We start from the raw sequence: 25,583 nt of genomic DNA, 5'->3' as shown, positions 1-25,583 counted from the left end.
TGCAACACTCCTCAAATTTGTACAGTATAACAGTTAACTATTAGGCCTTCTGCAAAAGTGAAGGTGTTGCATACAGCCAAGGCTTCATCTCTTACAATACGCAAAAAGTTACATTATTTTACTTCATCATCTTTCTCTTCTGGTTACTAGGTACCATGCAAACCTTTGTCTAAACACCCACCAGTTCTCTGCTATATTATGCAAAATCTGAATGGCAGGTGGAGGTTACCACACTTCCATGACTAACTATCCTTTTACTTATTTAGTGCAGCTCACCTACAGAGGTCTTTGTCCTTCCATATTTCTCCATTTGCTCTATTTCTACATTCTTTTTCAGAACTTAAAAGAATTTGAGTTCTAGACTTTCTCATTTACCACTTCTGGCAGCATGTAGTGATTATCAGGTTCAATAAAAACAGAAATACATTAATGAGAAGTGAACAACAAATTTTAATTGTTAAGCACCAGGCAAACCTCTTCAGACCCTCTCTTTCACTAACTCTCCCTAACTGAGGGACCATTTCCAAATTCCCAACATTTCTAAATAGGGAATGTTTGTAAATGATAACTTTTATCATTACAACCTTAACTCTGATCAGCAATTTGTAAAATGAACCTCCATATAACACAGAAACTGGTTCAAAAAGGATCTTCACAGAGCCTCTAAGAGCCCACAGCTTCTGCCCAGTTAGCATAACCATCATCTCCGTCAATATTAGCATAATACATAATTAATACATGTAAACAATCTCATAGGCATGAGGTATCTTGTTCTGCAACAAGACCTAAGGTCTTCCCCAAAAATAGGAGAACAATTGCAAGCATACAACAATACATTACAGAATCATAGGGCTGGAAGGGTCTTGCAGAACATGCTATTCCTAAACCAAACCAGACAGATTTCTATCCAGCCTTTTGCTGAAAATCTTCAATGAAGGAGATTCTGTAATTTCTTAAATACCTTAGTTCTGGTTGTGCTATGTCCTGGTGCTCAGCCGTCTCAACCTGCTGTGGTTGTTGCCTGGTCTGAGACCTTCTCAAGAAAGATGGCTCATTCAGTGTCCTTCAATTTGATCCCTGTTGGAATTTAGAGGTGTTGGCTATTTTGTCACAAAGCATGTCCATCTCAGGCAACAACCACCTGACCTGTGTGGCTAGCTCTTGTAATAACGAAGGCTTTTTGCAATTACAGTCCTCATCATAAATATTAAATGGTAGCAACTGCTGACACCCTCCCCCAAATCTTAAGGTTCCTTTTTGCCTTCTCTCTTCCCAATACTGTAGCAGGCTTTGGAGTTCCTTGAGATTACTGTGGATCTTGGTGACCTGTTTTTTTTCCCCTGGCACCCTAGTACACTATCCCATCTCACTGTCAGACCACAGCACCAAACTAGGGGACCTGGTTGAGCCACCATGGGTACTCATCCTGGCCTGCCACCCTACAGCTAACCTCTATAGACAAGGCTGGCCTGGTGCCTCCATCAGGGCCTAGCCCTCCTCCCACTCCCTATCACCATAGTCTCTGATCTGCGTCTACTTCCCCCATAAAAGTTCTTGTGCAGGAACAGGTAGTACTGGGGCAACAGAACTCAACTATATCCCAGAGTGCTTTGCTATTCCCTCTGGCTTGCTCTCTTACTCTGATCTCCTGGCTTCTCGACTTGGCTTGTTCCTAGACTCTGCTCTCAGACTTGCCTCCTAACTTCCTGACCCAGCTTGTCGCTGAATTCAACTTCTCCTCCTGACCCTGGTCAGAACCTCAATTCCCAAGTGGGCCCAGACCTGGCCACCCAGAAGCCAATGTGAAACTGGCCTGCCACACCTTGATGTTGAAAGCAACAGATTTGGGAGACTGCCATTAGGTAGTGTGATTGTCAATCTGGCCCCCACTTCCCACTAAGAGAATCCCAATTTCTTCCCTACTCAGTCTCTCTCAGGCTCTTATTTACATCTTACAACACCTTCTCCATCTTCCTCAGGTAAGCCCGTAAGCAACCGAATGGCTCCATTGCAGACCTTTGTCCTTACTTCTTTGGACCATACAACTTGCCTCCATTATAGGATTACCCTCAAACACCTGCCACCTCTCTTCACTAAGCATTAGTTTAAGGCTTCAGTAATCCAATTTTACAGTTCCACTGGAGGGTCCTCAATGGTCCCACAGAGTTCTTGGCCAGGCAATGGCCTCACCAAGTCTACTTAGAAACCTGGAGCTCGACCATGGTCCTGCAGACTTGAACAGAGTGGTGGCACCTGTCAGCAACCCATAGAATTCTGCTCCTCACAGAACCCAAGGGCTCCCAGCAGTCACATTCCCAAAGTAAGCAATGCTTCCTATCTCAAACAAAAGGAACCCACAGTCTTGGCACCCTCATTGTTGTGCAGGAATCTTTTTGTTTGGCCCACAGATAGCACAGACAGCCAAATCCTGCTAAGCTCAGGTTCCATGCTCCAATTTTCTGCAGTTGTCTCAGGAGCTGCTTTCCCTATCACATCCAGCACTAGACAGACTTCAGCTCCCAGAGCCTAGCTATTATGGCAGCTAGGCTCTATCCCTTGCAAATAACATGTAAAGCCAGAGTCCTCTTAAAGGGGCTTCACCCTTCTTCTACTTTCTCCTTCTAAGTAATGGGGCAGGGGCCCTGTTACACACACACATACACAGAGAGGCTAGGGAGATAAATTACATATAAACCAGTATAAATGATTGAAAACTGGTTCAAATCTGTAACACAACAGGAGTTCAGTGCACAAAAACTGCTTTCAAAATGGCCAAAACCAGTTTAAGATCAACCTGGATGGACGTAGTATCATAGATTCATAGATGCTAGGGTCGGAAGGGACCTCAATAGATCATCGAGTCCGACCCCCTGCATAGGCAAGAAAGAGTGCTGGGTCTAGATGACCCCAGCTAGATGCTTATCTAACCTCCTCTTGAAGACCCCCAGGGTAGGGGAGAGCACCACCTCCCTTGGGAGCCCATTCCAGACCTTGGCCACTCGAACTATGAAGACATTCTTCCTAATGTCTAGTCTAAATCTGCTCTCTGCTAGCTTGTGGCCATTATTTCTTGTAACCCCCAGGGGCGCCTTGGTGAATAAAACCTCACCAATTCCCTTCTGTGCCCCCGTGATGAACTTATAGGCAGCCACAAGGTCACCTCTCAACCTTCTCTTGCGGAGGCTGAAGAGGTCCAGGTGCCCTAGTCTCTCCTCATAGGGCTTGGCCTGCAAGCCCTTAACTATACGAGTGGCCCTTCTCTGAACCCTCTCCAGGTTATCCACATCCCTCTTGAAGTGTGGCGCCCAAAATTGCGCGCAGTATTCCAACTGCAGTCTGACTAGCGCCCAATAGAGGGGAAGTATCACCTCCTTGGATCTGTTCGTCATGCATCTGCTGATGCACGATAAAGTGCCATTAGCTTTTCTGATGGCTTCGTCACACTGCCAACTCATGTTCATCTTGGAGTCCACTGCTTCTGTTCCACCAAGCAGGTCATTTCCTAGGCAGTAGGTACGCTGGACATTTTTCCTCCCTAGGTGCAGCACTTTGCATTTCTCCTTGTTGAACTGCATTCTGTTGTTTTCCGCCCATATGTCCAACCTGTCCAGGTCTGCTTGTAGTTGTTCCCTGCCCTCCGGCGTGTCCACTTCTCCCCACAGTTTTGTGTCATCCGCAAACTTGGACAGAGTATACTTCACTCCCTCATCCAAGTCGCTGATGAAGATATTGAAGAGTATCGGTCCAAGGACCGAGCCCTGAGGGACCCCACTGCCCACACCCATGTAACCTAAATCAGACTTAACTGATTTAGGTTACATCGGTTTGTTTAACTTGTGTCCTAGATCCCCTCCAGATTCAAGTTAACTTACAGTCCCCCAGCATCCCAAGATGCTTTGCACCTTCCCCACAACTCCACCCGTGCAGGGTGGGCAGGCTAGCCTTGGCCCAAACTGTCTGCCCCAGCCTAGCAGGGAGGCATGCTCTAGCACCGCCACCCTCCCCCAGCTTCTGGCCTGGGCCACTGCAGGCATGTGGCTCCATTTGCAGAATCAAAAGTGAATGTCTGTTCACTTGCTTGTTGGTTCAATCTCTACGATCAATTTCGCCTCCGGATTTTTGACTGTCTGTACTTAGCCATAATGTACCAAGGAAAGTTGCATTACTGCAAGAAAGCAAGATCTACAAATTCCCACCAACTTTGACATCAGTTTTCTAACAGTGCAGTGGCTTTAGTTTTCTGTTGAACAAAATACCAGGAGGTGACAACCCCTGTTTCACTGCAGTAGGTTTGTAATTTAATAATGCTAAATATGGATTACAATCTCACTCTACAGCTTTTTCCAGTATATATTTTATCCTGTCACTGTATTTCCTTAGTCTATTACCTGCTTAAACTCATGCCTACCATGCTGAGATCTATTGTCAGTAATACTATGTTTAGTGAATATGGATTTGATGTGTGAGACTGCCTGTTTAGCCGTCTTAATTTCTAATAAGGCTCTCTCAGGACAGTAAGATTAATCATCTAACATAGGGCTGTCCAACTTGCGACCCTTGAGGGGTTAATTTGCAGCTCATAGACTTGCACCCAGCTGCTGTTCCCCCCATAAAGCTAGCTGCATCAGCAGCCAGGGGCTCTGGGTTCCAGCCCCACTCCTCTGGCTTCTGCTTCCTGCCCCAACCCCAGAGTGCAGGATAGTAGAGCCTGCAGGGCCAAAGCAGCCTATGGCACAGAACAGCACAGGGGTTCATTGTTGGGATGCCCATGTGAAGAGCCACATGGAGGAGAGGATTTACCCTCATGCTGTGCAGCCCTGGGGCCTGTGGCCTGTGCTGATCCGGCTCCTAGCTTCTTAGAAGTTGAATAGCCTGGATCTAAGACACATACAAGGTTTATGCAGGCAGTGTGAGTGAAACTATGTCACTCCACTCCCATTTTTAATAAGTTTCTTGATACATACACCATGTTTTTCCAGCTATCACCATACTTTTTGACAGATGGTATTGCACAGTCCTTTTTTGAAGACAACTTAATTTTTACACTTCCTGTCTCAGAGCCTCAGGACTGGGCTCTTAACCTTCACTCTTCAGTTGTTCCAATTCTTAAGATTTGCATCTCATGCTCATTGGACATCTTTACACAATAGCTAGGGACATACAAAAATCATGATTTTGAGATTTTCAGAGAAACAGTGATTTTAGGCAGGCTCCATGAAAAAGTGCCAGCCCCACAAAAAAGCACAGGGTCTATGCTTTTGGTGGGCTCCCTGAAGAAAAAAAAAAAGTAACTCACTAAAAATAAAATGCTGGCTCCCTCACAGCCAATCAGCAACAAGGGGTTGGGGCCACTGGGACCTCTTCACCAATCAGAGGCATGTGGGGAGGGGAGGTCCACACTCTGCCCATGAAAATGGCTGCCTGGCCTGCAACCTGCCTGCAAAATCAGCTGGCAGCCACCTTGACTTCAGCCGACCCCTAACAATAGTGCACAGAGGCTGCTGGTTCAGATATCATATTAGGCACGCATTTCCCTATATGGTTCATTATACCCAGCAAACTTTGGATCTTATCCTTGACTGTGGGAGTATGTATGTTGAGGTATGAATCTCATCTTCCTTGTAAATTACCTGCAAATCTTGCTGTTTTAAGTTTGCTACCAGGTACATTAAATTCATTAGAAAAATGCAAATTCTGTGGTTATTTAGCTTAACCTTAAGCCCAGCAGCACTCTGGAGGTTCAATCTCTCACTGTTGTTGATAGGTGTTGCTACTTGGGTTCTATGCTTAGCAGTAATCTTGACCTTTAGACTGAACTGAATAACTGAATCAGAAAAGCAGCTAAGAATTTCAGGCTATTACAGAACTATACGTGGAATAACAGCAAACTATCAGATAAGGTGAAGATACCAATCTACGAGACTTGTGTGTTGTCAACCCCGCTTTGTGGTTCAGAAACATGTCAGGCACATAAAGAGACTGAACACCCTTCACGTGAGATTCCTGCATGTTTAAAATCCTGAAAATAAAGTGGGAATAGACAGAGGTACTTGAGGGTGCAGGACTGACACACTTAGAAACCATTATGAAAAGAAGGTTGCGATGGATTAGCTATGTCAGGAGAATGGGAGAAGACTGTATCCCCAAGAATTTGTATAATGAGATTCAAGACAGCTCTAGAAAGTGGGTTTGCCCTCTGTGGCAGTACCACAATGCATGCAAAAATGATATGAAGTCGTTCAACATGAACGTAGAAAGGTAGGAGGAATGCGCAGAATCCTGTCTGAACTGGAGGGAACCTCTGGCACTGAGTAGAGCTCAATGTAAAGTGGTTTTGATCCAGAGGATGGAAGAAAAGCGAGAAAGAAGAGTCTTGTTACATGGTAATTTTAGGTAGCTTCTGGAGCTCTTAACCCCTAGACTGACTACATATTAACATCTTAAGTGTCTTAAAGCACTCATTATTCATTTTAACTTTACAGTACTCCAGGGCAGGATCATCTCTAATCTACCTAATTTTGTTCCTATTCCATTAATTTGTGGCTGTTCTGCACAGCTTTTCTGCCCAAGTTGAAGTCTTCCAGCATCCTAAGAGACAGTGGGCAAATGGGGATGCAGGGGTATGGCAGGGCCATGTCACCCCCAGGAAGATCTGGTAAAGTGAACACCACAGCCTCGGAGTGCCTGGCAGTCGCAGTGCCCCCACCCACCACTCACACTGGCTCTGCACCCAGCAGGGGCTCTGCTCCCAGCCAGTCCAAACTGTGGGGCGCGAGCAGCAGGGGAAAGTGGAGGCACTTATTACACAACGCTGACCACCTAGAATTCAAGGCACTTAAAGAAGTGGACTGCTCTTGGAATCCTTAGCACAAAGCGATATCTGAAGAACAGATGATACTAAGCACAGAATTAAGTATGAAGATAGCCTGAGAGGAAGAATAGATCAGCTAGAGTTCTCAGCAGAGCTGAACATATCTGGAAATTTGAAGGATCACTGGAAAAAATTTAAACAGCACTCCATATATGCAAGCAATGGGTGCCAGAAGAAAAGGAAGACAGACAAAATTACAGCTTCTTTTCTGGAAATAGCCGATTCTGAAGCACTTTGTGTTCTCCGCGTTCAGTTGACTTTAGCAGAAGAGGCTAACAGTGAAATTGTATGATAGAAATTTACATACAATTTGAAATATCTGAGAGAGATATTTCAACTTTTGAGTAGTAAAAGAAAAAGATAAAAACTTAAAACATTAGCTTTTTCATGAACTTTTGGTAGATTAACCAACTCCCTTATAAGAGACATCCTAGTGATTAGAATCTGGGGACAAAAACTTAAGGAAGACCTGGAGTTATCTCTTGAGAAAGCAATCAAAATTTGGCAAGAAAGGTAAGTTACCTAGCTTAGACAAGTTCATGAAGGGTTGACAATACTTCAACACTGTTATCATAATAGAGAATCCAAACTGCAACAGGAACAGAGACCTGAGGTGGAAACGCATAGGGAGTGTAAAATTAGAGTCCACAAAACAGCAAAGGGAGCTACACACACCATGATCAACAGCACAAACCAAGACAATTATTGGCCTTTGGGAAAATGATACAGGAACTACACTGCTCCAGAAGACTTAATGAATGCTAGCGGAGTGTGTATAGCTTGGGCAAAAGGTAACAACCCTACCATTAGCTCACAGAAATTCTCTACAGGACAAATAACCAACTTTGCACCAGAAGGTAAAGAGACTATCAGGTGTGAAAACAAATGTGACATTTATTAATTTAAACTTGACTTTGGTATACAGACCAGTGTAGTGCCAGAAACTGATATTTTCAAGTGAAAAAAGCCAGAGCTTAACAGATAAAACTCTCGGCTAACAGTAGCGAGCCTATCTGCTAAAGGAAATGTGAACTAAATAAATGAGGAAAAACAGTTTAAAAAGTTACTGGAATAGGATTAAGGAGAAAAATGCCCATTAAGTTAAAAGCAAAGCAAGCCGTCACTTTCTTTAAGAACATGCACTCATTGTAGGGGCAGGGAACCAAAACCATTGAGGATGTGTATGAAGGTCTGTACCAGAAGATAGTGAAACTGTCCTTAGGTCTGGCAACACTTTTTGTCTGATTCTTCTTGCGTTGTTTAGCTTCCCTTGCTTAAATAAGCTTCATTTTTTAAAAGGACTCTCTCTCTCTCTCCTCTTTCCACATGTGTTAGTGCTACAAGCTCGGGTTAGGTCTCTGTTCCTGCCCTGTAATCTCCTCTCAAACCTGTGGGCCCCCATAAAAGGGAGTTTTTGAAAACCAATGGCTTTATCAGTACAAAACCTGTTGCTCCCATAAGATCCTTGATCACTCTGTCAAAGATTTTTAGACATGACCTATCCACTAAATGTCAACCTTCTTCTACTAAGCAGATGCTCTAATCCATAGTTAACACACACATTTCCTGAAGCTGTCACATAAGATATTTATGCCCTTGCTCATCAGGACTCATGCCACCTAATTGATAGTACACCTCAAAGATGGTTTTCTGGATACAAGATCAGGCACATGCCGGCTTCGTACAGACATTCATTTTTTTTCTGGGAGAGTCACTACTCTGCCACGAGAAACCATGAGTGTACAGATGTTCAAGCTGTTCCTCCCAAAGTAAAAATGACTTCTCCAGGAAAAAAATAACCTGGAATCAACCCGGGTTAAATCATAATGTCAGTACCGCAAGCTCTCCACTCTTTAGGGCCCTAGCATTCAAATGTCTGTACATGCAATTCTGCTAAGTTTTTTTACCAGGAGAACAAACCTGGGAGAATTATCCCAGATTGTTTAAATGTGTGTACGCAGCCATTGCCCCTCTTTTAAGGCCTGCATAGCACCTTCCTGAAAGAGTAGAGTCCCTTTCTTTACAGAACTGATTGTAACTAGGTAAAAATAAAAACAAATCAAGTGACTACACTCACAGTGGCTCTCTTGTAATAGCCCAGTAATTATCAACCAGGATGCTGCAGCACCCTGGGGTGCCTTGAGAAACTTTCAAGTGTGTTGTGGGATGCCATGTAATGTTATCACTGTTAGGTGTGAAAACATAATTTATAAAATAAACCAAGAGATTTCAAATAGGAATCCATAGTGTTGAAAACCTTCTGACCTGTGTGAGCTCTCTTTCTTTGCAACCAAAAAATTGCTCCATTATTTTTCTGTAGTCAAATAATACATAAAAACTAAAAACCGGCACTATCTGAGCAGTTGAGGACCACTGTAATAGCTCTTTCTGCTGCTTGCACCTCTGAAGCCAGGCCAGGTAAAAGCACATTAGGGTGCTAATGGCCAGACTGCCCAAGGAGGAAGGGGGCAGGGGAGGAGGAATGGAGCAGGGCAAGGGAGGGAAAAGGAAAGAAGAGTGTTGGAGTAGACAGAGCCCTGAGCTAAAGGTTCAGTTCTTACTTCAGAAATATTAAGAACATTGCTTTGAAATATTTTTTAGGCTTAGTAGAAGTTTTCACTCACTTGCTGCAATGACACAGCATTGGGTGGGGACATCAGACCTCCTTGGTGAGAGGACATGGAATTGTAGAAAGATATGACTGGAAAGAACCTCTTGTATCCTGACTACAGTCCCCTGCTATTCTAGGAACCCCTAGTATAACTCCACTCAAAAATGTATTAAAGCACTTACTTGTTTTTATTTTTTATCTCCACTACTATTACTGGAAGGCTATTCTACAATCTCACTCCTTGGATGGTTAGAAACTTCCTTACTTTCAGCCTAATTTCATTCTTGGCCCATTTATACTCTGTTCCTATGCCAACATTGTCCCTTAGTTTAGATGGCAGTTCTCCCACCCTAATATTTTCCTCGCTGATATATTTCTAGTGGGTAATCATATCTATTCCCAGCCTATGACTGAACAAGCTTTCATTTCACCTCCATTTTCCTAATCATCCTAGTTTCCCTCCCTTTCACCTATTTTAGTTTGAGGTCATGTCTCTTGAATATGGGTGACCAAACTATGCAAACACATTCCAGATGTGGTCTTAGTAGTGTCGTTTACAAATGCATTAAATATTTATTCTCTCTACTGGAAATTCCTTACTTTATGTATTCTCCATGCTTTAACCTGTAGAGGTAGATCATAAGATACATGACTAATACCACCCCCCCAGATCTGTACCCTTTGCGTCATTACCCATTGACAAGTTCTCAGCTTACAGGAGAATTTTTTCTGAGTAGCCATAAGAACATGGCCCTTTGTACTATTAAATTTCAAGCCCATTTCAATTACTTCCAGTCCTCAAGGTCATATACTTCTTCCCATATTAAACTGTGATTCTTCTCTATATTGACACAGCCTATTAATTTCATGTCCTCTGCAAATTTTCTTAGCAAACTCCTACTTTTTGTGTGAAGCAGTTAATGAAAATCTTAAATAAACTTAGTCCTAAAACCAGTCCCTGTGGAACTCCACTTGGAACTAGCCTATAGTTCTCCTTTCAACACAACCAGTTCTGATATGATAATTCTTATATTAAACCCAGTCTTTTTCAGATTACTATTCACCCAAATGGAACCATATCACAAGCTTTACAAAAGTTCAAACAGATTAGATCTATCATAATCCCCTCATTTTAAGAAAACCATTATCAAAGATATCAGGTGAGTGCAACAAGATTCAACTTTTGTAAACATGTCATATTTGATCCCCTTTTCCATTTATCTCCATATTTTTAATTTTTCTTTCCTTTGATGCGTGTTCCAAAACCTTACATACTGTTCTGGTCACACAAGGGTTTGTCATGGTCTAGGTCTTTCCTGCTCCCCCCTCTCTTCAACCCCCCCCCCCGCCCCCAGTCTATTGGTCCTATACACATTATTTTTTTACAATGTAAAAAATGTATTAAAACTCCATATTACCACACTTGCCATTTCGTGTATTAGAAATTTCAGTATTCTGAGCTACATATTGTCTAGTTCTCCCTACCTTCACCTTTAAAGCATTAAGCAATTAGAGTTTTGATCCTCCCCACCTCTGGATGTGATCATTTCCATTTCTATACACTTATTCCCAATGCCCCTATGTTCTAGATCACCTTTCTTTTGGAAACTAAGACGGTATTAATTTAGATATGGGACTATACCTAGATTATCTTTATTCTTGACTGCACTGCATAGTGACAACTTTTCTGTCCTCCTTTTTCCCCCCCATGATGAAAATTTCCAGTAATATTTTTCTCTCTTCTACTACTACTAGAGATTTCTGTCTCTAAATACAACCATTGGGTTCTGCAGCAGCAGCCCAGCACCACCCTTGAAGAACTTTTTACCATCCTTCATCAAGAGTGATTTTTGCCCAGATTGTATCCTATGCTATCATTTCTTGTTCCTTTGTAGTCTATCATGTCAATATACATAATTATCCCATCACTTGTTCTTTTGTTTCAGTTTTCCTGAACACAATACACCTGTGTTCCCATCATGATTGTTCTACCTCTATTTTACTATTACCCCTGTAATACCTAGTTTCACATTCTGCAGATTCTGGCCCATTTCGTTGCCCAGCCCCCTTGCATTAACACACAAACATTTCAGTTGTTTCTCCCTGACCTTGCACAGTTCCCTGAATGGATTAAGTACAGTGATCACTAGTTGCATCACCTTCCTGACTAATACTGAATGGGCGGGTCCATACATACAGGCACGTGTGCTTGCAGCAGCTCAAATAGAAGCAGTGCAAATTTGAGCCGGGGCTTTTTGCCTTAGCACACGTGCCCGGACATGCACTTCGGTGTGGGGCAAATTGTGCCACCTGGGGCAAAATAACCCTACCTGGCTCCTCCTGGATCTGCAACTAAATCAATATGATTGCTATTTATGAAAAAGATACATTAATGTAGATATATTACTCATCTATAATTGATCAAGTACAAAATTCTGGGGTATTTTTGGTGAAAATAGGGTATCAGGCCTTGGTTCAGGAACCAATCCTGCATTTATAACATTGTTTCTTATATGAAAATTGGTTCCGAGTTACGTTTTGACTTAAAACACGGTTTTCAGGAACCAATTGTGTCATAAGTCCAAGGACTGCCTGTATCAGACTTGACTGATTTAGGTCAAACCACTTTATAGAATTTCTGTCCCAGACGCCTCCCTGGTTCAAGTCAACTCACAGCCCCCAGCATCCCAGGATGCTTTGCAGCCCTGGGCTGAGCTGTTCTGTCTGCTCCAGAGAGCAAGGTTGGCCCTGCCCCTCTGCTCCCTGGCTGGAGCACTAACATTGCTCCAGCTGGCTTAGAAGAGGGTGGGGGTGGGAAACAGGGCTCCAGACCACAGCCTGGTCTGCCTGCCTAGAGTGGAGCAGCCCCTGCCAGTCTTTTCCCCCACTCACCACTGGAGCAGAGAAAGTGGGGTGGCCAGACCCTGGGGCCAGGCAGGCAGAATGAGGCAGAGGAAGAGAGGGGGCTTTAAGCCCTCTCCCACTGTGCGAGACTCCAGCAAAGGGCTGTCTGGCAGGGAGGCACAGCAGCCCCTGCCAGGCTTTTCCCTGCTTAAGCGGAGGGGGCATGGTCAGATGCCAGCCACATGCTGGCATGCTGAGTCAGAGGGGAGGGAAAGGGGGTTAAAACCCCTTTTTGTCCCTCAGATGCAGTCTGCCTGCCAGGGACACAGCAACTCTTGCCAGGTTTTTCCCTGCTGCCAGCTCAGCTGGCCCTGGGCTGGCGCACTGAGGCAGAGGGGAGTGAGAGGGGGTTGAAACCCCTCTCCCTCCTCAAGCCCAGGTCTGCTGGCAGGAGTGCAGCTCCACACTCCCCACACAGCCAGATGCCAGCTCTGGGCCGGCATGCTGAAGCAGAGGTTCAAAGCCTCTCTCCTTCCCTTCTGCCTCAGTGTGCTGGCTTGGGGCCAGTGTCTGGCCATGCCCCCAGCCCCTCCACTCAAGCAGGGAGCAGGAAAAGCCTGGCAGGAGCTGCTGTGCCCCTGCCAAGCAGACCCCTACTGGGGTCCAATGAGAGTGAGGGGGTTTAAGCCCCCCTCCCCCCTCATCCATCTCAGCATGCTGGCCTGAGCTGGGGTCTAGCCACACACACCCTCCCACTCCAGTGGGGAGCAGAAGAAAAGACAGGCAGGGGCAGCTTCCCCACTCCCAGGACATCCCAGCTGAGGTCCATGCAGGCCAGCGTGGGGGTTTAAACCCCCCTCCCCAATCATACTCAGCAGGCCTGCCAGGGCCTAGCCATGCCTCCCCCCACCCCAGCTCATGCAGGGAGTGGGAAAAGTCTGAAATGCTTCTCTCCCAGCTTCCCTCCAGCCTTCTGGCCACTGCCAAAGGGAAGGTTTGCGCTAGTACCCCCAGGCTCTAGCCTGAGCCACTGCAGGCATATGGCTGCATTTTCAGAATGTATATTTACTTGCTTCTTGGTTCAATCTACAGAGTTTAGACTAACCTGCAAAGACTGAATCAATTCAACCTGGGGCTTTTTGACCATCTGTACTTAGTCAAAAAGTCTTTTTCAACCAATTGCTTCACCTAAGGTACATGATGCGTGGTTTAATCCAGATCATTGAGAGGCAGTGTTTAACAGTTCCTTAGAAAAGTACCCGTGAAAAAAATATTTAAAAATTTAAATATATCAGATTTAAACTACTTATCTCACAAATGGTACTGAACACAGAGAATCATCTCAGGGCTACAGCAAAGAGATTGTTTAAGTTTTTTCCTGGTAGAGTGGATTTTGGTGCTTGTATAAGGGAATGATAATAACAAGCTTGCCAATAACAACTTAAATCACCAACAACAATTATATCCAGATCCTAAACATGTCAATGAAGTGTAAATTACTTTGCATATAGTTTTGCTAGTATATCAGCATCCTGAGTTGCAAAACTCCTGCCAAACTAATCCTATACTTCTCCTGAGAACCGAGAGTCAACCAAGTCTAAATGTGTCATTTTGTTTCTGAGATGCATACCAAAGACATATCCATCAAGTGCCAAATCCTCGATACTCCCTGAAGTAGACACAAAACAGATATAAGCATTTAAATTAAAATATCCACAAGTTAAAGGCTTGTGAATGAGTCCAACTGTACCACTTATGTTTCACTGCATACCTTAAAATGGTTATGCTTTGAGAGAACCTGCTTGGCACTGAATAAAAGAATCATGACACCTCAATCCAGTTAGGTCTCAGTCAACTTTCTTTCAGAATGTAGGGACCATAAGAGCTACCAAAACATGGTAAATTAATATAAGAGACTTTAAAAGTTGGTCATAATATCAGCCCAACTTTGAATCACAGTAATTTTAACCATAATAGCAGCTGGTTGACAGCAATCCTGTAAGCCATTCTTTCAAAGACAAAAACTTATACTTAAATATTTATAATAAAAAACCCTGAAAATATATTTTTACAAGTGAAAACCTTTATATTTAAAATGCTACATTATTCTAAATTATATTTATCTATTGTTCTTGAAAGGATCCACTAAATGGAGAATGAGTATATACAAATGCCAAAATTATAAAGGCAATGTATAAAACCCACATTTCATGAAAGATGACTGGGATTAAAAACAAATGATCATGAAAAAAAATTGAATTGTTATGCACCAACTCAAGACCCATATTGTACATTATTTTTAATGAACCAGAACATTAAACCCATATGCTGTTGTCAAAGGAGCTACAACACATATGGCTTTTCTTTCAATTTCAGAAAAGGCAACAAAAGCCATTTGATATTTTCTTTTTAGACTTGAGATAAAAACAAGTGATGCCAAGATGGATGTTTGTGTATTGGACAACAAGATAAAAATGTTCAGCAGAATTTCAATTATTTTTCTAAATACTGACATAGGAACACAAAATGAATGTTATACACACATGGAGTTCTAGCTTACTTACTGAGAATTATTGAAACAACTTTTTTATTCCTGAACTCCACAATCCAGCACCGCTCCAGAATTACCACTTCATAAGCTTCAGAACTCTGTAAGAGATAAAGATGACAAAATGTTAGGATTTTGAACCTACTGGGAAGTCCTTCTGTTAGTGCACTCACAGCCAACATATCCAACATGTTGATGTAGCCCTGAGGAGGCAACCCCTGCACATGTGCCACAGCACGGCACGTGAAGGCATTTTGCTTAGCACATGTACCTTGGGGCAGACCGTGCGGAAAGGGCCGGGACTGCACTGCCACAACAAGGATCAGGCCCCTAGCAGCTTCCCCACAGTCTGCCACTGGCACGCCAACATCTTACAAGTTGAGGTTGTGGGTGTTTTTGGCACCCTACCCAAAAACATTGCCAACCCCTAACATAGCCTATAGCTATAAAGGCAACAAAACATAATAGTTGCTAGGCAGATGGATAAGCCATCCTTTAATTACTCTTCTGTGTCATTCTGCTTCAACTCGATAAACTATTATGGGCAAAATTCCTGAGAAAAGATGATACTAGAAAAGAAGATGGAAAAAACACAGTAGTCAAATTTTCTCTTTCTTGTCCCTTTCTTAGTCAATATAAGATGCCAAGAAATTTCTAAACAATCAGCCTGTTTCTTTCCAAGTACTTAACTAATAATATTAAATCACATTTATTAAATAGATAGTATGGACTAAGACCAGATATTCTGGTCAAAAAGTAAAATATTTTCATACCAATAAAATTAATTCTGACATAAAATAGATAACCTGTAATAGAAACCTTCATTAAATCTCTTTTTATAAGAGATATTGTCATCTTTGAAAACTTGGATGCTGCCTCTATATTCCAGAATGTATAACTCAGGTAATGGTAAGTGATTTGGACCACTGCAGGGAAGGAAGCTGAAGTTACTAGTATAATGTTCTTTTCATTAAATCCCTTTTTGAGAGGATGAAGCTTCTTTTAGCTTTAATAAATGAGATTCCTATTCAGAAAAGTGAAGCTATCAATCATCCCTTCACAATTAATCTCCTTTTTTCTTGGAGTTTTTATCATCCATTCTTTATCCCCAACATCTGGTAATAAATAACCATTAGAGTACAGCTCTTCTATACATTTCTTCATTACTAGGATCCTGATGTCTTGCAGAGCCATTCCTCTACTTGACTGAGCTTAAGAAGTGCAGAAGTTAATTTTTCCATAAATGTGCTTGCTTCAGGCACTTCTATACTCAAGGAGATTCCAAGGACAGGAATGGATCTCATTTTAGACTAGTTTTCCAAATGTGAAATTTTTTGTACTTACTTTTGCTATTTTTAAGAGATTACTCCATAAAATACTTTTATATCAATAACAGCTGCTTCATAGGAAAGCAAGCTCATGTCTATTTCATTTTCTGTACTTATATTATGTGATTTGGCCTGTCAGATTCATATGCCAAAACTGTCATTTTTGCTGCAGACAGTTTTAAACGTATCCTTAAAAGGATGGCCTGATCCTGCATCCTTTACAAGGAGGTCTTTACTCCCATAAGAATATGGGACTTTTATGGGAGTACTTGCATGAGTGAATATTCTTTGTAGGGGGGGAAAAAGGTTAACAGAATAGGGTCTGGAATACATGTGCTTGAATGTTAGGTTTGAAATGGAACCAGGAAATTCTCAGTCTAAAGGAGTAAGATTAAATGTTTCACGAGGCACTTTTAGTTGAAGAAGTTCATATTGACTATTTTTCTCCCCTTGAATTTGTTTATAATATAGCAGATTTTGTGGCCAAAGGTACAATAAATACTGTGGGCTTCTATCTGTAAGTAATAGATAATCAGAAGAGGACAAACCTGGTACATTTCTTACTTTCTTTTTTCTTTAAGTCCCTAATCAAACTATCATATTAAAGAAAATGCAGCGGGTATGGTATGTAAATGTATTCAGAAAGCATTTACTATATGAAAAATTATTTAGATTGGCCTAGTAAGCTGCCCTGTCACACACTGAAAACCAGCCAATGGGATGTTAAAAAAAAAAATAAAAATAAAGCGGGAGGGGTGGAAATCATAGGACCACAGAAAAGTAGGACTGGAAAAGACCAGGCCCCCATGTCTCAGCCAAGTGTCCGTCTAAACCTGCAGGGATGGAAATTCCACAACTCCTCTAGGCAGACTGCTCTAATGTCTGACCACCCTCATAGTAAGAAAGTTCCTCCTAATCTCCAACCTAAAATTTCCCCTGCTGCATCTTGAGACCACTGCTTCTAGTCCTGTTCCCTACAGCCGCAGAGAACAGCCTGTCTCCATGCTCTGTATAATCACCTTTCAGGTATTTGAAGACGCTTACCAAATCTCCCCTCAGTCTTTTCTTCTACAGGCTGAATAACCTTAGTTCTTTCCACCTTTCCTTGTAGGTCTCATGTCTCAGGCTCCTGACCATTTTTGTTGTTGCTCCATACTAGACTCTTTCCAAACAGTCCATGTCCCTTTTGAAATATGGGGTCCAAAACTGGACCCAGTACTCCAAGCGAAGCCTCATCAGTGCTGAATAGAGTGGAGGAACCACTTCCAAATGATGCTTATCAATATAACCCAGGATGCTGTTGTCTTTTTTTGCAACAAGAGCACGCTGTTGGCTCATTAATCTTACAGTCCACTGTGTCATATTGAATGTAATATTTGAATGTTTGTAAATAGTTGCCCATTAGCCAGTTTAGGAAAAAGACAAGATTCATCTTCTTATCTAGGCCATTGTTTTGGTCTACGTGCAGAAGGTCCTGACTTTCCTCAAAATCTTAACTCTTGAATTTTATCTTTAGAGGCCTTTAACAAAGTAACATAAAAATGACCCTTAACCAAACATCCCACATTCCGAGAAATCAAACCCTAGGAGCCTTTTAAAAGATTGGAAAGAAAGGAAATTCCTCAAAGTAATTAAATGATCAACAAAAGAAACTGATTACCAAGCAAAGGAATCTGTTGAGTAAGATCTGAGCCCAAATTTGGGAGTAGTGACAGGTTTGGGTAGGAGGGGCCCAAGACGGCAACTCACTCAATAAAAACTGTAACCTACTGTCCCAATTTGGAGGTAACCTCACTTGCAGAACAATGAAGGAAGAATCGCAAGTGTAGGCTAGATCAGACTGATCACCTGAACCACCCTCTCCGTGAACACGAATCTCTTAGTTCACGCTGAAGCTGCAGAGCGCCCGAAAGGGACTGAAGGAAGAGGACTTACTCCTATCAGTATTGAGGCCAGCCCATTGAACCGTATTGCTGAGGTGAGCCCATTGAACCGTACTACTGAGGCCAACCCATTAAATTTTACTACTGAGGAATGAAACCACATTTAGGTGTTTGGCTTCTTGGAATTCTAAGATTGTAAGTATATTATGAAAAATAATAGTATTGATTCAAATTTAACTTTTAGTTGTAATTGTAGTTGTTTTAAGGAAGTGCATTTAGAGCATTGTTTCTGATATATGTAGTTATTGTGTTCTTAATGTTTGTGATATTTCTTAAAGCTAAGCAGTGTTATATGTGTAGCAAAGAATTTTAAAATAAAATTGTGTTGTATGAATTAAGTGTGCAATCGTTGTGAAATTGTGCAAGTAGCTAAAAATTTCCCCAGCCAGTGCATCAAATGAATCAGTAAGTTGTGTGGGATCTTCTCTATTCCATAACCCACTAGAGACACGCTGTAATTCCCAGGTCCTTCTCCGCAATTCTGAGCCAAGTCAGTTATTCCCTAGCCAGTATTTCTGGGTGCATTTATTCCATCCCAAGTGCAGGACTTTGTACTTGTCCTTGCTGAATCTCATCTCATCAATTGCAGACCATTCTTCCAGTCTACCCAGGTCATTCTGAACCCTAGCCCTGCTTTCCAGAGTGTTTGCAGTTCCACCCAATTTGGTGTCAGCTGCACATTTGCTAAGCATGTACTCAACCCCATCATACAAATCATAAATGATTAACAGCAATATAGTGAATCAGGGTATCAATAAAGTGGATTGTGTCACGTATGTTTTACTAACTCAATGGTTTTCAACCTTTTAAAACTCAAGGCACTTGTCAAAAAATGTCAGCTCATCTTTCATACATTTCTTGACTACAAAAAAATAATTGCAAGTCCTTGATTGTGCTATTTATACTTTTACAAATGTTCTTGCTCTGTTTTTTCTTGGAAGACAAAGACACAAATTTAGCTTTCTGCAATATGGGGAAGACTCGGGAAAGGGAACAGGAAAATCCAAAGCACACCGCAGGGAAAAACAAGTGATTATGCGTTAAAAAAATAAACTTTCTTAAATACTGGAAAAGCTCAGAAAGCATTAGTGCAAGTTAATTTCTTAAATAAAAATACAAAAACTATACAACAAGCCTGCAGTCAAAGTTAACAACTAAGTAAGAAGGAATAATAGAGGCAGCATTTATTGATGGCTGTTCTTCAGTGACATGCCCTTCAAGTATTTAATCCCCAGGCAGCAGCAATGACCAGATGAAGAACTGTGATTTGGCAGTGCTTTATACCAACCATGCACAGGCATATGGAACTGCACAAGGTATAAGGCACCAAAACAAAACAAAACATTTTCCTCATTTACTAAAGCTAAACTGTTTAACACTACTGATTTGAATAAAGCTAGAGGTAGAGACAGTAGCAGGCAAGATCTGAGCTCAGGGGCTAAGTACAGGCAGTCAAAAAGCCTGAGGCTGAAACAATTCAATCTTTGCAGGGTTTTTTTTAAACTGCATAAATTGAACCAATAAGCAAGTGACCTGACATTCACTTTTTAAACAGGAAAGGCAGCCAGCCCCCTGCAGTGGCCCATGCTAAGTCGGGAGGTGCTAGGGCACACCTCCCAGCCTGCTGGCCATTGCAGAGAGCTGGAGACCTCGGCTTCCCCAAGCCACGCCCCCTCCTGAGCCTCCCCTTGAGCTGAGCAAGGGGTGGGAAGGTGGGAAAACCCACCCATCCTGCCTGGCACCAGATCCCCAGCTGGGAACAGCCCAGGAGGGAGGAGGGGAAGCTGAAACTGAGGGCTTTACCCTGTGCCCCTCCCCCCCCTGAGCAGGGCTGGAATCTCCTTGCCATGCCTCCTTCTCAGCCTCCCAGTTGCCTGAGGCAGTAGGGGAGGGAAGTCTGCACCTGGGCCTGGCTCTGCCCCCAGAGCAGGGAGCTAGGAGCCATGCCCCTTCATCAGCCTGGGGCTGGCTGAGGGGAGGTGGGAAGGGAAGCTCGCAGCAAGGGCTTGACTCTGCCCCCACAATTGGAAGCTAGGAGTCACGCCTACTCTTCAGCCTCCAGGCTGATTGGGGAGGAAGCCCACAGCAGGGCTTGGCTCTGTCTCCCCCCAGACCTGCAAGCAGGGCTAGAGTCCCCTAGTCATGCCCCCTTTTCAGCCTCTGGGCAGGCTGAGCATAGAGAGGGGCAAAACTGCAGAGGACTTGGCACTGCCCCCCCCCCCCCCCCCCCAAAGCTGGCTGGGAGGTGGGAAGAACCCTGTACTGGGGCTTGGCTCTGACCCTGCAACCAGGAGCCACAGCCTCTTCTCAGGGCTGGCTGAGGGTCAAGGGAGGGAGGGAAGGAGGGAGAGGAGAGGAGAAGCCTGCACTAGGGCTTAGCTTGCCAGGAGTCATGCCCCCTTCTCAGCCTCCCACCTGGCTGGAAAAAGGGAGAAGATTACACAGGAGCTTGGCTCCACCCCCCCAGAGCTGGGAGCAGGGCTGGAGTCCCTTGCCACACTGTCTTCTCAGCCCCTGGGCCAGCTGACAGCGGGGCATGGCTCCCAGCTCTGGAGGGGCACTGTCAAGCCTTGCCGAGGGCTTCTGCCCCTGCCCTGGCCCAGAGCCTGAAAAGGGGACATGGCAAGGGAACTCCAGCCTGCTCCCAACTCTGGGGAGCGCAGCCAAGCCCCGGTACAGGCTTCTCCCTCTTCCCAGCCAACCGGAAGGCTGAGAAAGAGGTATGGTTCCTGGAGAGCCAAGCACTGGTGCAGGCTTCTCCTTCCCTGCCTTCCCCACTCCCCTCTCCCTTCAGTCATCCCAGAGGCTAAAAAGTGGCTGTGACTCCTGGTTCTGGGGGTGGATCCAAGCCCCGGTGCAGGCTTTTCCCCATCCCCTGCCCTCAGCCAGCCCGGAGGCTGAGAAGGGGGCATGTCTTTCAGCTCTGCGGGGCAGGGTCAAGCCCCTGCTTCAGACTCCCCCTCTCTTCCCCAGGCTGGCAGCACCCAGCTGGGGGTGTGGTGCTGGGCCAGAGAGATGAGTTCTTTTTCTTCCCACCCCCTCCTCGCCCACCTGGAGTGATAGTGCTTTGGCTAGGGAGCAGTAGAGTGAGGCAGACCCTACTTCCCTGGAGCAGACAGCACAGCCCATCCCAGGGATACAAAACATCATAGGATGCTGGGGGACCATCAGTTAACCTGAAATGGGAGGGGTCTGGGGCAGAAATTCCATAAACCAGTTTGACCTAAATCAGTTAAGTCTGATACTACATTCAACCAGGTTTATCCTAAACCAGTTCTGGCCATTTTGAAAATGGTTTATATGCACTGAACTTCTGTTGCATTACAGGTTTAAACCAGTTTCTGATCACTTAAAATAGGTTTGTGTGTAACTTCTGTTCCTAGCCAAGGTGACAACTGAAACGGACACTTACATGAGCAGGGGGGAAGGGGGAAGTTTCCTGCAGATGGAGAAAGAATGTGTAGCAAAGGAGAGCAAATTCTGCAACAGCTTTTGAAGCTTCTGAATGGCAGTAAAATAGAAGGCTTGTGCTTGGCTTTGAGAGGTATAGTTTAAACACATACCTAGTTTATTTTTGATGAGTTATTTTAATCTTTATATTGAAGTAGTACCTTTAGGTCTCACTCGCATTGAGGCTCTACTGTGTTTGGAATGCACAATCTGTTTCAATCAGCTAAGCAATGCTTACAGTTGTTTAAACCAGTGCTTCTCAATGTTTTTAGAGTCCATGTTCCCCCTCAAGAGACTCAAGGTACCTCATGGAAAATGCTAGCTCTTAATTTCACTTGTTTTTTGACTACGGTAAAATAACAGAGCAATTCTTCTGTTGCAAAGAACTCAAAGACCACAACAGGGCAGAATGTTTTAACACTATGACTTCCAATTTGAAATCTCTGGGTTCATCTTGTGGATCGTGTCTGAACACCTAAGCTTGAAATCCTCAAAAAGTGTCAAGTAGTGTTGCAGGGGTTTAGTGAAGTAGTGTTAGCACTCTTAGGTGTTCAGACATGATCCACAAGATAAACCCAGAGATTTCAAATTGGAAGTCATAGTGTTAAAACATTCTGCCCTGTTGTGGTCTTTGAGTTCTTTGCAACAGAAGAATTGCTCTGTTGTTTTTTGACTACGGTAAAATAAGTGAAATTAAGAGCTAGCATTTTCCATGAGGTACCTTGAGTCTCTTGAGGGGGAACATTGACTCTAAAAACGTTGAGAAGCACTGGTTTAAACAACTGTAGGCATTGCTTAGCTAAGCAGAGACTGCCCACTCCTGTTAAGTGGTATTTTCAGTCCAAGCTTAGGTTGTTCCATGTCATCCATAGAGCTCTCAGCAGCATGCAGAGGATAGTTAACATACTCAGAAAGGGAATTTGAAGAAGCTGACTAGGGACAGGGGAGCAGGGCCACATGGAACTAACTAAAGTAACTTTGAATGAGTAAGCTTGAGTACCCAAAGCACCACAGCTATGCTAGTGTGTCACTGTACAGCTGTTTATAAAAACTCAGCTGCATTATGGCATGTAGACATACTGAAGTGGTTGACTTAATCTGTCACCAAAAAAATCACAAATACAGGCACGTCGCTCCACTCAGGTTCAACTGCAAACCTTGTCTTGATGTTAGGTTACTAACAATGGTCAGCTGCTGAGGCAGTGATTCCTTAGCAGCTAAAAGCATCTTTTTACTGCCTCCTGCTCACTATACTCCTTCCCTCACTCACATTTTCCCCCCGTCCCTCCCGGTATGAATACTGTGTTACCCTTTATCTGACAGTAGTATATATGCAGCCTTCCTTTGGACTGATGTACAAAGCTCTTTAATGAGACGTAAATAACAAAAATAACTAACTAAAGGTATGCAATATACCTGAATATGCTAAGTATTTTGAGGTTAGAGTAACCCTCTGTAATGGAAAAGGGAGCATCTCTTGTTCCATGGCTGCTGGGGATTGATGTACTTGGGAAAGCCTGTACTAAAGAGTAAAGCAGTATAATCACCTCCTCTCTCCAATTTCTACCCAATAACCTCCTGGAAACTGAAGGTAATAGATCATGAAAAGGTAATAAAACAGCCAAAAGAATGGCAGAGGGTAAGCAGTCTCTTATGGTATTCTATAGGGTCTCTCACTGGTTGCAGCCTCCATGGAGGCTTTCATGAAAGCTAAGGTGTGTCCAAAGTGCTAAAGAATCAGTACACAAGTAAAATAGTTTCCAGTGGAGACAAAGATCTTCCAGTGGACACAACCTGGAGATGAAAAATCTATTACTAGAGGATAAATAGTCCTAGCCCACTTGTCCTCACCAGACCAACTCATTCATTGTCAGAAAACCTCACTCCCATGAAGTTCTATGTTCCTTCTTCCTGCTATGTGCATTCACATAAGCAGCTTCAACCAGCCCATCATGCACATGCATATGCATACATACATAGATTAGATTCTCTCTTGCTATAGTCCATTTGTGTTGTTTCAGCAGCAATGAAGAGTCTAGAAAGTCACTGGACCACCCTAGTTGATAATTCCTTCAAAGCAGCAGAGAAAGAGAGACTGGAACAATAACTTACCAGGCCAGCTAAGGTGAAAAGGTATATGTTTAGCAGTCTAACCAGCAATGAGTAATTGTGTATACCCAGTATAAACAATGTGGGACACTAAACCTATGAGAACTTTAGGTGTATTTCCAACTCAAATTTATGCCTTTAAAAAAAGTCAGTAGCTCTTAGTTGATGAAGGTCAAGTTCTTGATGTTTGGAAATGTATAAGAAAAGATGAAGCATGTAGCTAAAGATAGATTTCAAATACTTTTACAGAAAGATTACAAAAACTTCAGAAATGGCAATGGTGTTGGAGGCTGGTGGTTTAGTTGTACATGTGATTAACTACAAGCACAAGAGACCAAGGTTCAAGACTCTTCAAGTGTCTTGATATTTAGGAAAACTGGGGCTGTAGGCATTCTAAAGAGTGATATTGTCAAGTTTCTTTGGAGACATGAGTGCAATTTAGATTGTTCATCCACAGTACTGAAGCTTGTGTGACACAGCCTTGCAACCTCAAAGGAATCTGCTTGCCCTTCCACACCTCAAGATGATGCACAGTAACTGATCACTGGGTACAAGGAAGAGAAGGTGGCAGGAAAGGAAAAGATTAAATAAGAAGGAAAAAAAGAACATGCTTTTTCTGGGATTGTCCCAAAGCACCTTAGTTGCTGTGATGGGAAGTTGCCGTGTGCTCCCTGTCCCACCCTCCACGAGGCAAAAATTAAAGCTTCAGGGCCAGCGTTAACTACATGTTATTTAGATGAGATATGCTCTATGCTCTGGCACATAAAAAGATAATGAGAAATATATTTACAAGTGAAATGACAAGAGCTGTAATCAAGGGACACATTATGGGTGACTGATGGATATCAACTTTGTTTATGAGCATCTGAAGGGGCCTAAAAGTGTTATCTTGGTTTAAATACCTAGCCAGCTTGTTTGGATGAGATTTATATGATTTACTCCCATGAAAAGGAGATCAGAATCAGGGCTACAGTAGATGCTGGCATCCAAAGACATGGTTATTCCTACCATAAAAACAACTATGGAAAGCTTGTTCAGTGATTTATTTTATTAACACTGATCCAGCGTAACCAACTGGCATTGTGCTATTTCATTATGTTGCACAGAAATAACCTTAAATGAGAAGCATAGAGCCAAGACTTGGGTTAAAAGACCAGGCCTCCAGAATGAGGAAACTTTTGCAATTTTGGTTTGGAGGAAGAATTTACATGATTTGTGTCTCACAAACCTGTCCATGGGATGCCCTATAGCCCCAAGTTTCTCCCTGCTGTCCAACCCTTATCCCAAAGAACAGACCAAGGTTTTCCCTGGGATAAGTAGTTATCTCTGCAAACGTCAGCTCTACTGCCTTTATACCAGACCTCACCGATGCAGGAGGGGAATCTCTGCCTGCCCTAGGTGGCCTTTCCTTGGGATTGTGAAAAACAAGAAAAACAGACCATAAGTTTAGAGACAGAACAAAAAGACAAGTAAATTTTCGTACCCTCTTCTCTAGCTACCACCTAGCCTACCTGAAAGTCCTGTCAGTATCTCCAGAAAACAGCCTTCCTGCTTATTCTGCCAGCACAGGCAGCTGGGACCTTGGACCCTTCTCCATCCTTAGAGAAGTGCAGAAGACCCTGATCACCTTACAAACATCCTTATAATTAGAGTGACCATATGTCCTGGTTTGGCCAGGACAGTCCCAGATTTTATAGGTTGTCCCAGCATCCTGGATTTTTGGCTAAAATTGAAGCAAAAGTCTGAGATTGGTGGTGCCACCCTGCACACATGTGCCCAAACCCACTCCTCCCAAGTAACAGCTGGAGGCTGGGCTGGATTGAGCACCACTCCTGCCTGGGGCAGGGATCGGCCCGGCCTGGGCAGGACAAGCCTGGGG

At 43.4% G+C, this 25,583-nt stretch overlaps 1 protein-coding gene across 4 annotated transcripts in view; it reads right to left on the bottom strand.

Moving 5' to 3' along the window:
* Nucleotides 1-25,583, bottom strand: part of INPP4B (inositol polyphosphate-4-phosphatase type II B) — a 606,962-nt gene that overhangs the window by 381,558 nt on the left and 199,821 nt on the right. For all 4 annotated transcript variants that reach the window (XM_059722033.1, XM_059722036.1, XM_059722037.1 and 1 more), the window contains exon 3: nt 14,891-14,975. In XM_059722033.1, the coding sequence (XP_059578016.1) occupies nt 14,891-14,975 (85 nt within the window). The remainder of the gene's footprint in view (nt 1-14,890; nt 14,976-25,583) is intronic.

The sequence above is a fragment of the Alligator mississippiensis genome, chromosome 2, assembly GCF_030867095.1.
Source record: "Alligator mississippiensis isolate rAllMis1 chromosome 2, rAllMis1, whole genome shotgun sequence".
Lineage (NCBI taxonomy): Eukaryota > Metazoa > Chordata > Crocodylia > Alligatoridae > Alligator > Alligator mississippiensis.
The sequence above is the reverse complement of the archived record's forward strand: the minus strand, read 5'-3'. Positions and strand labels throughout refer to the sequence as shown.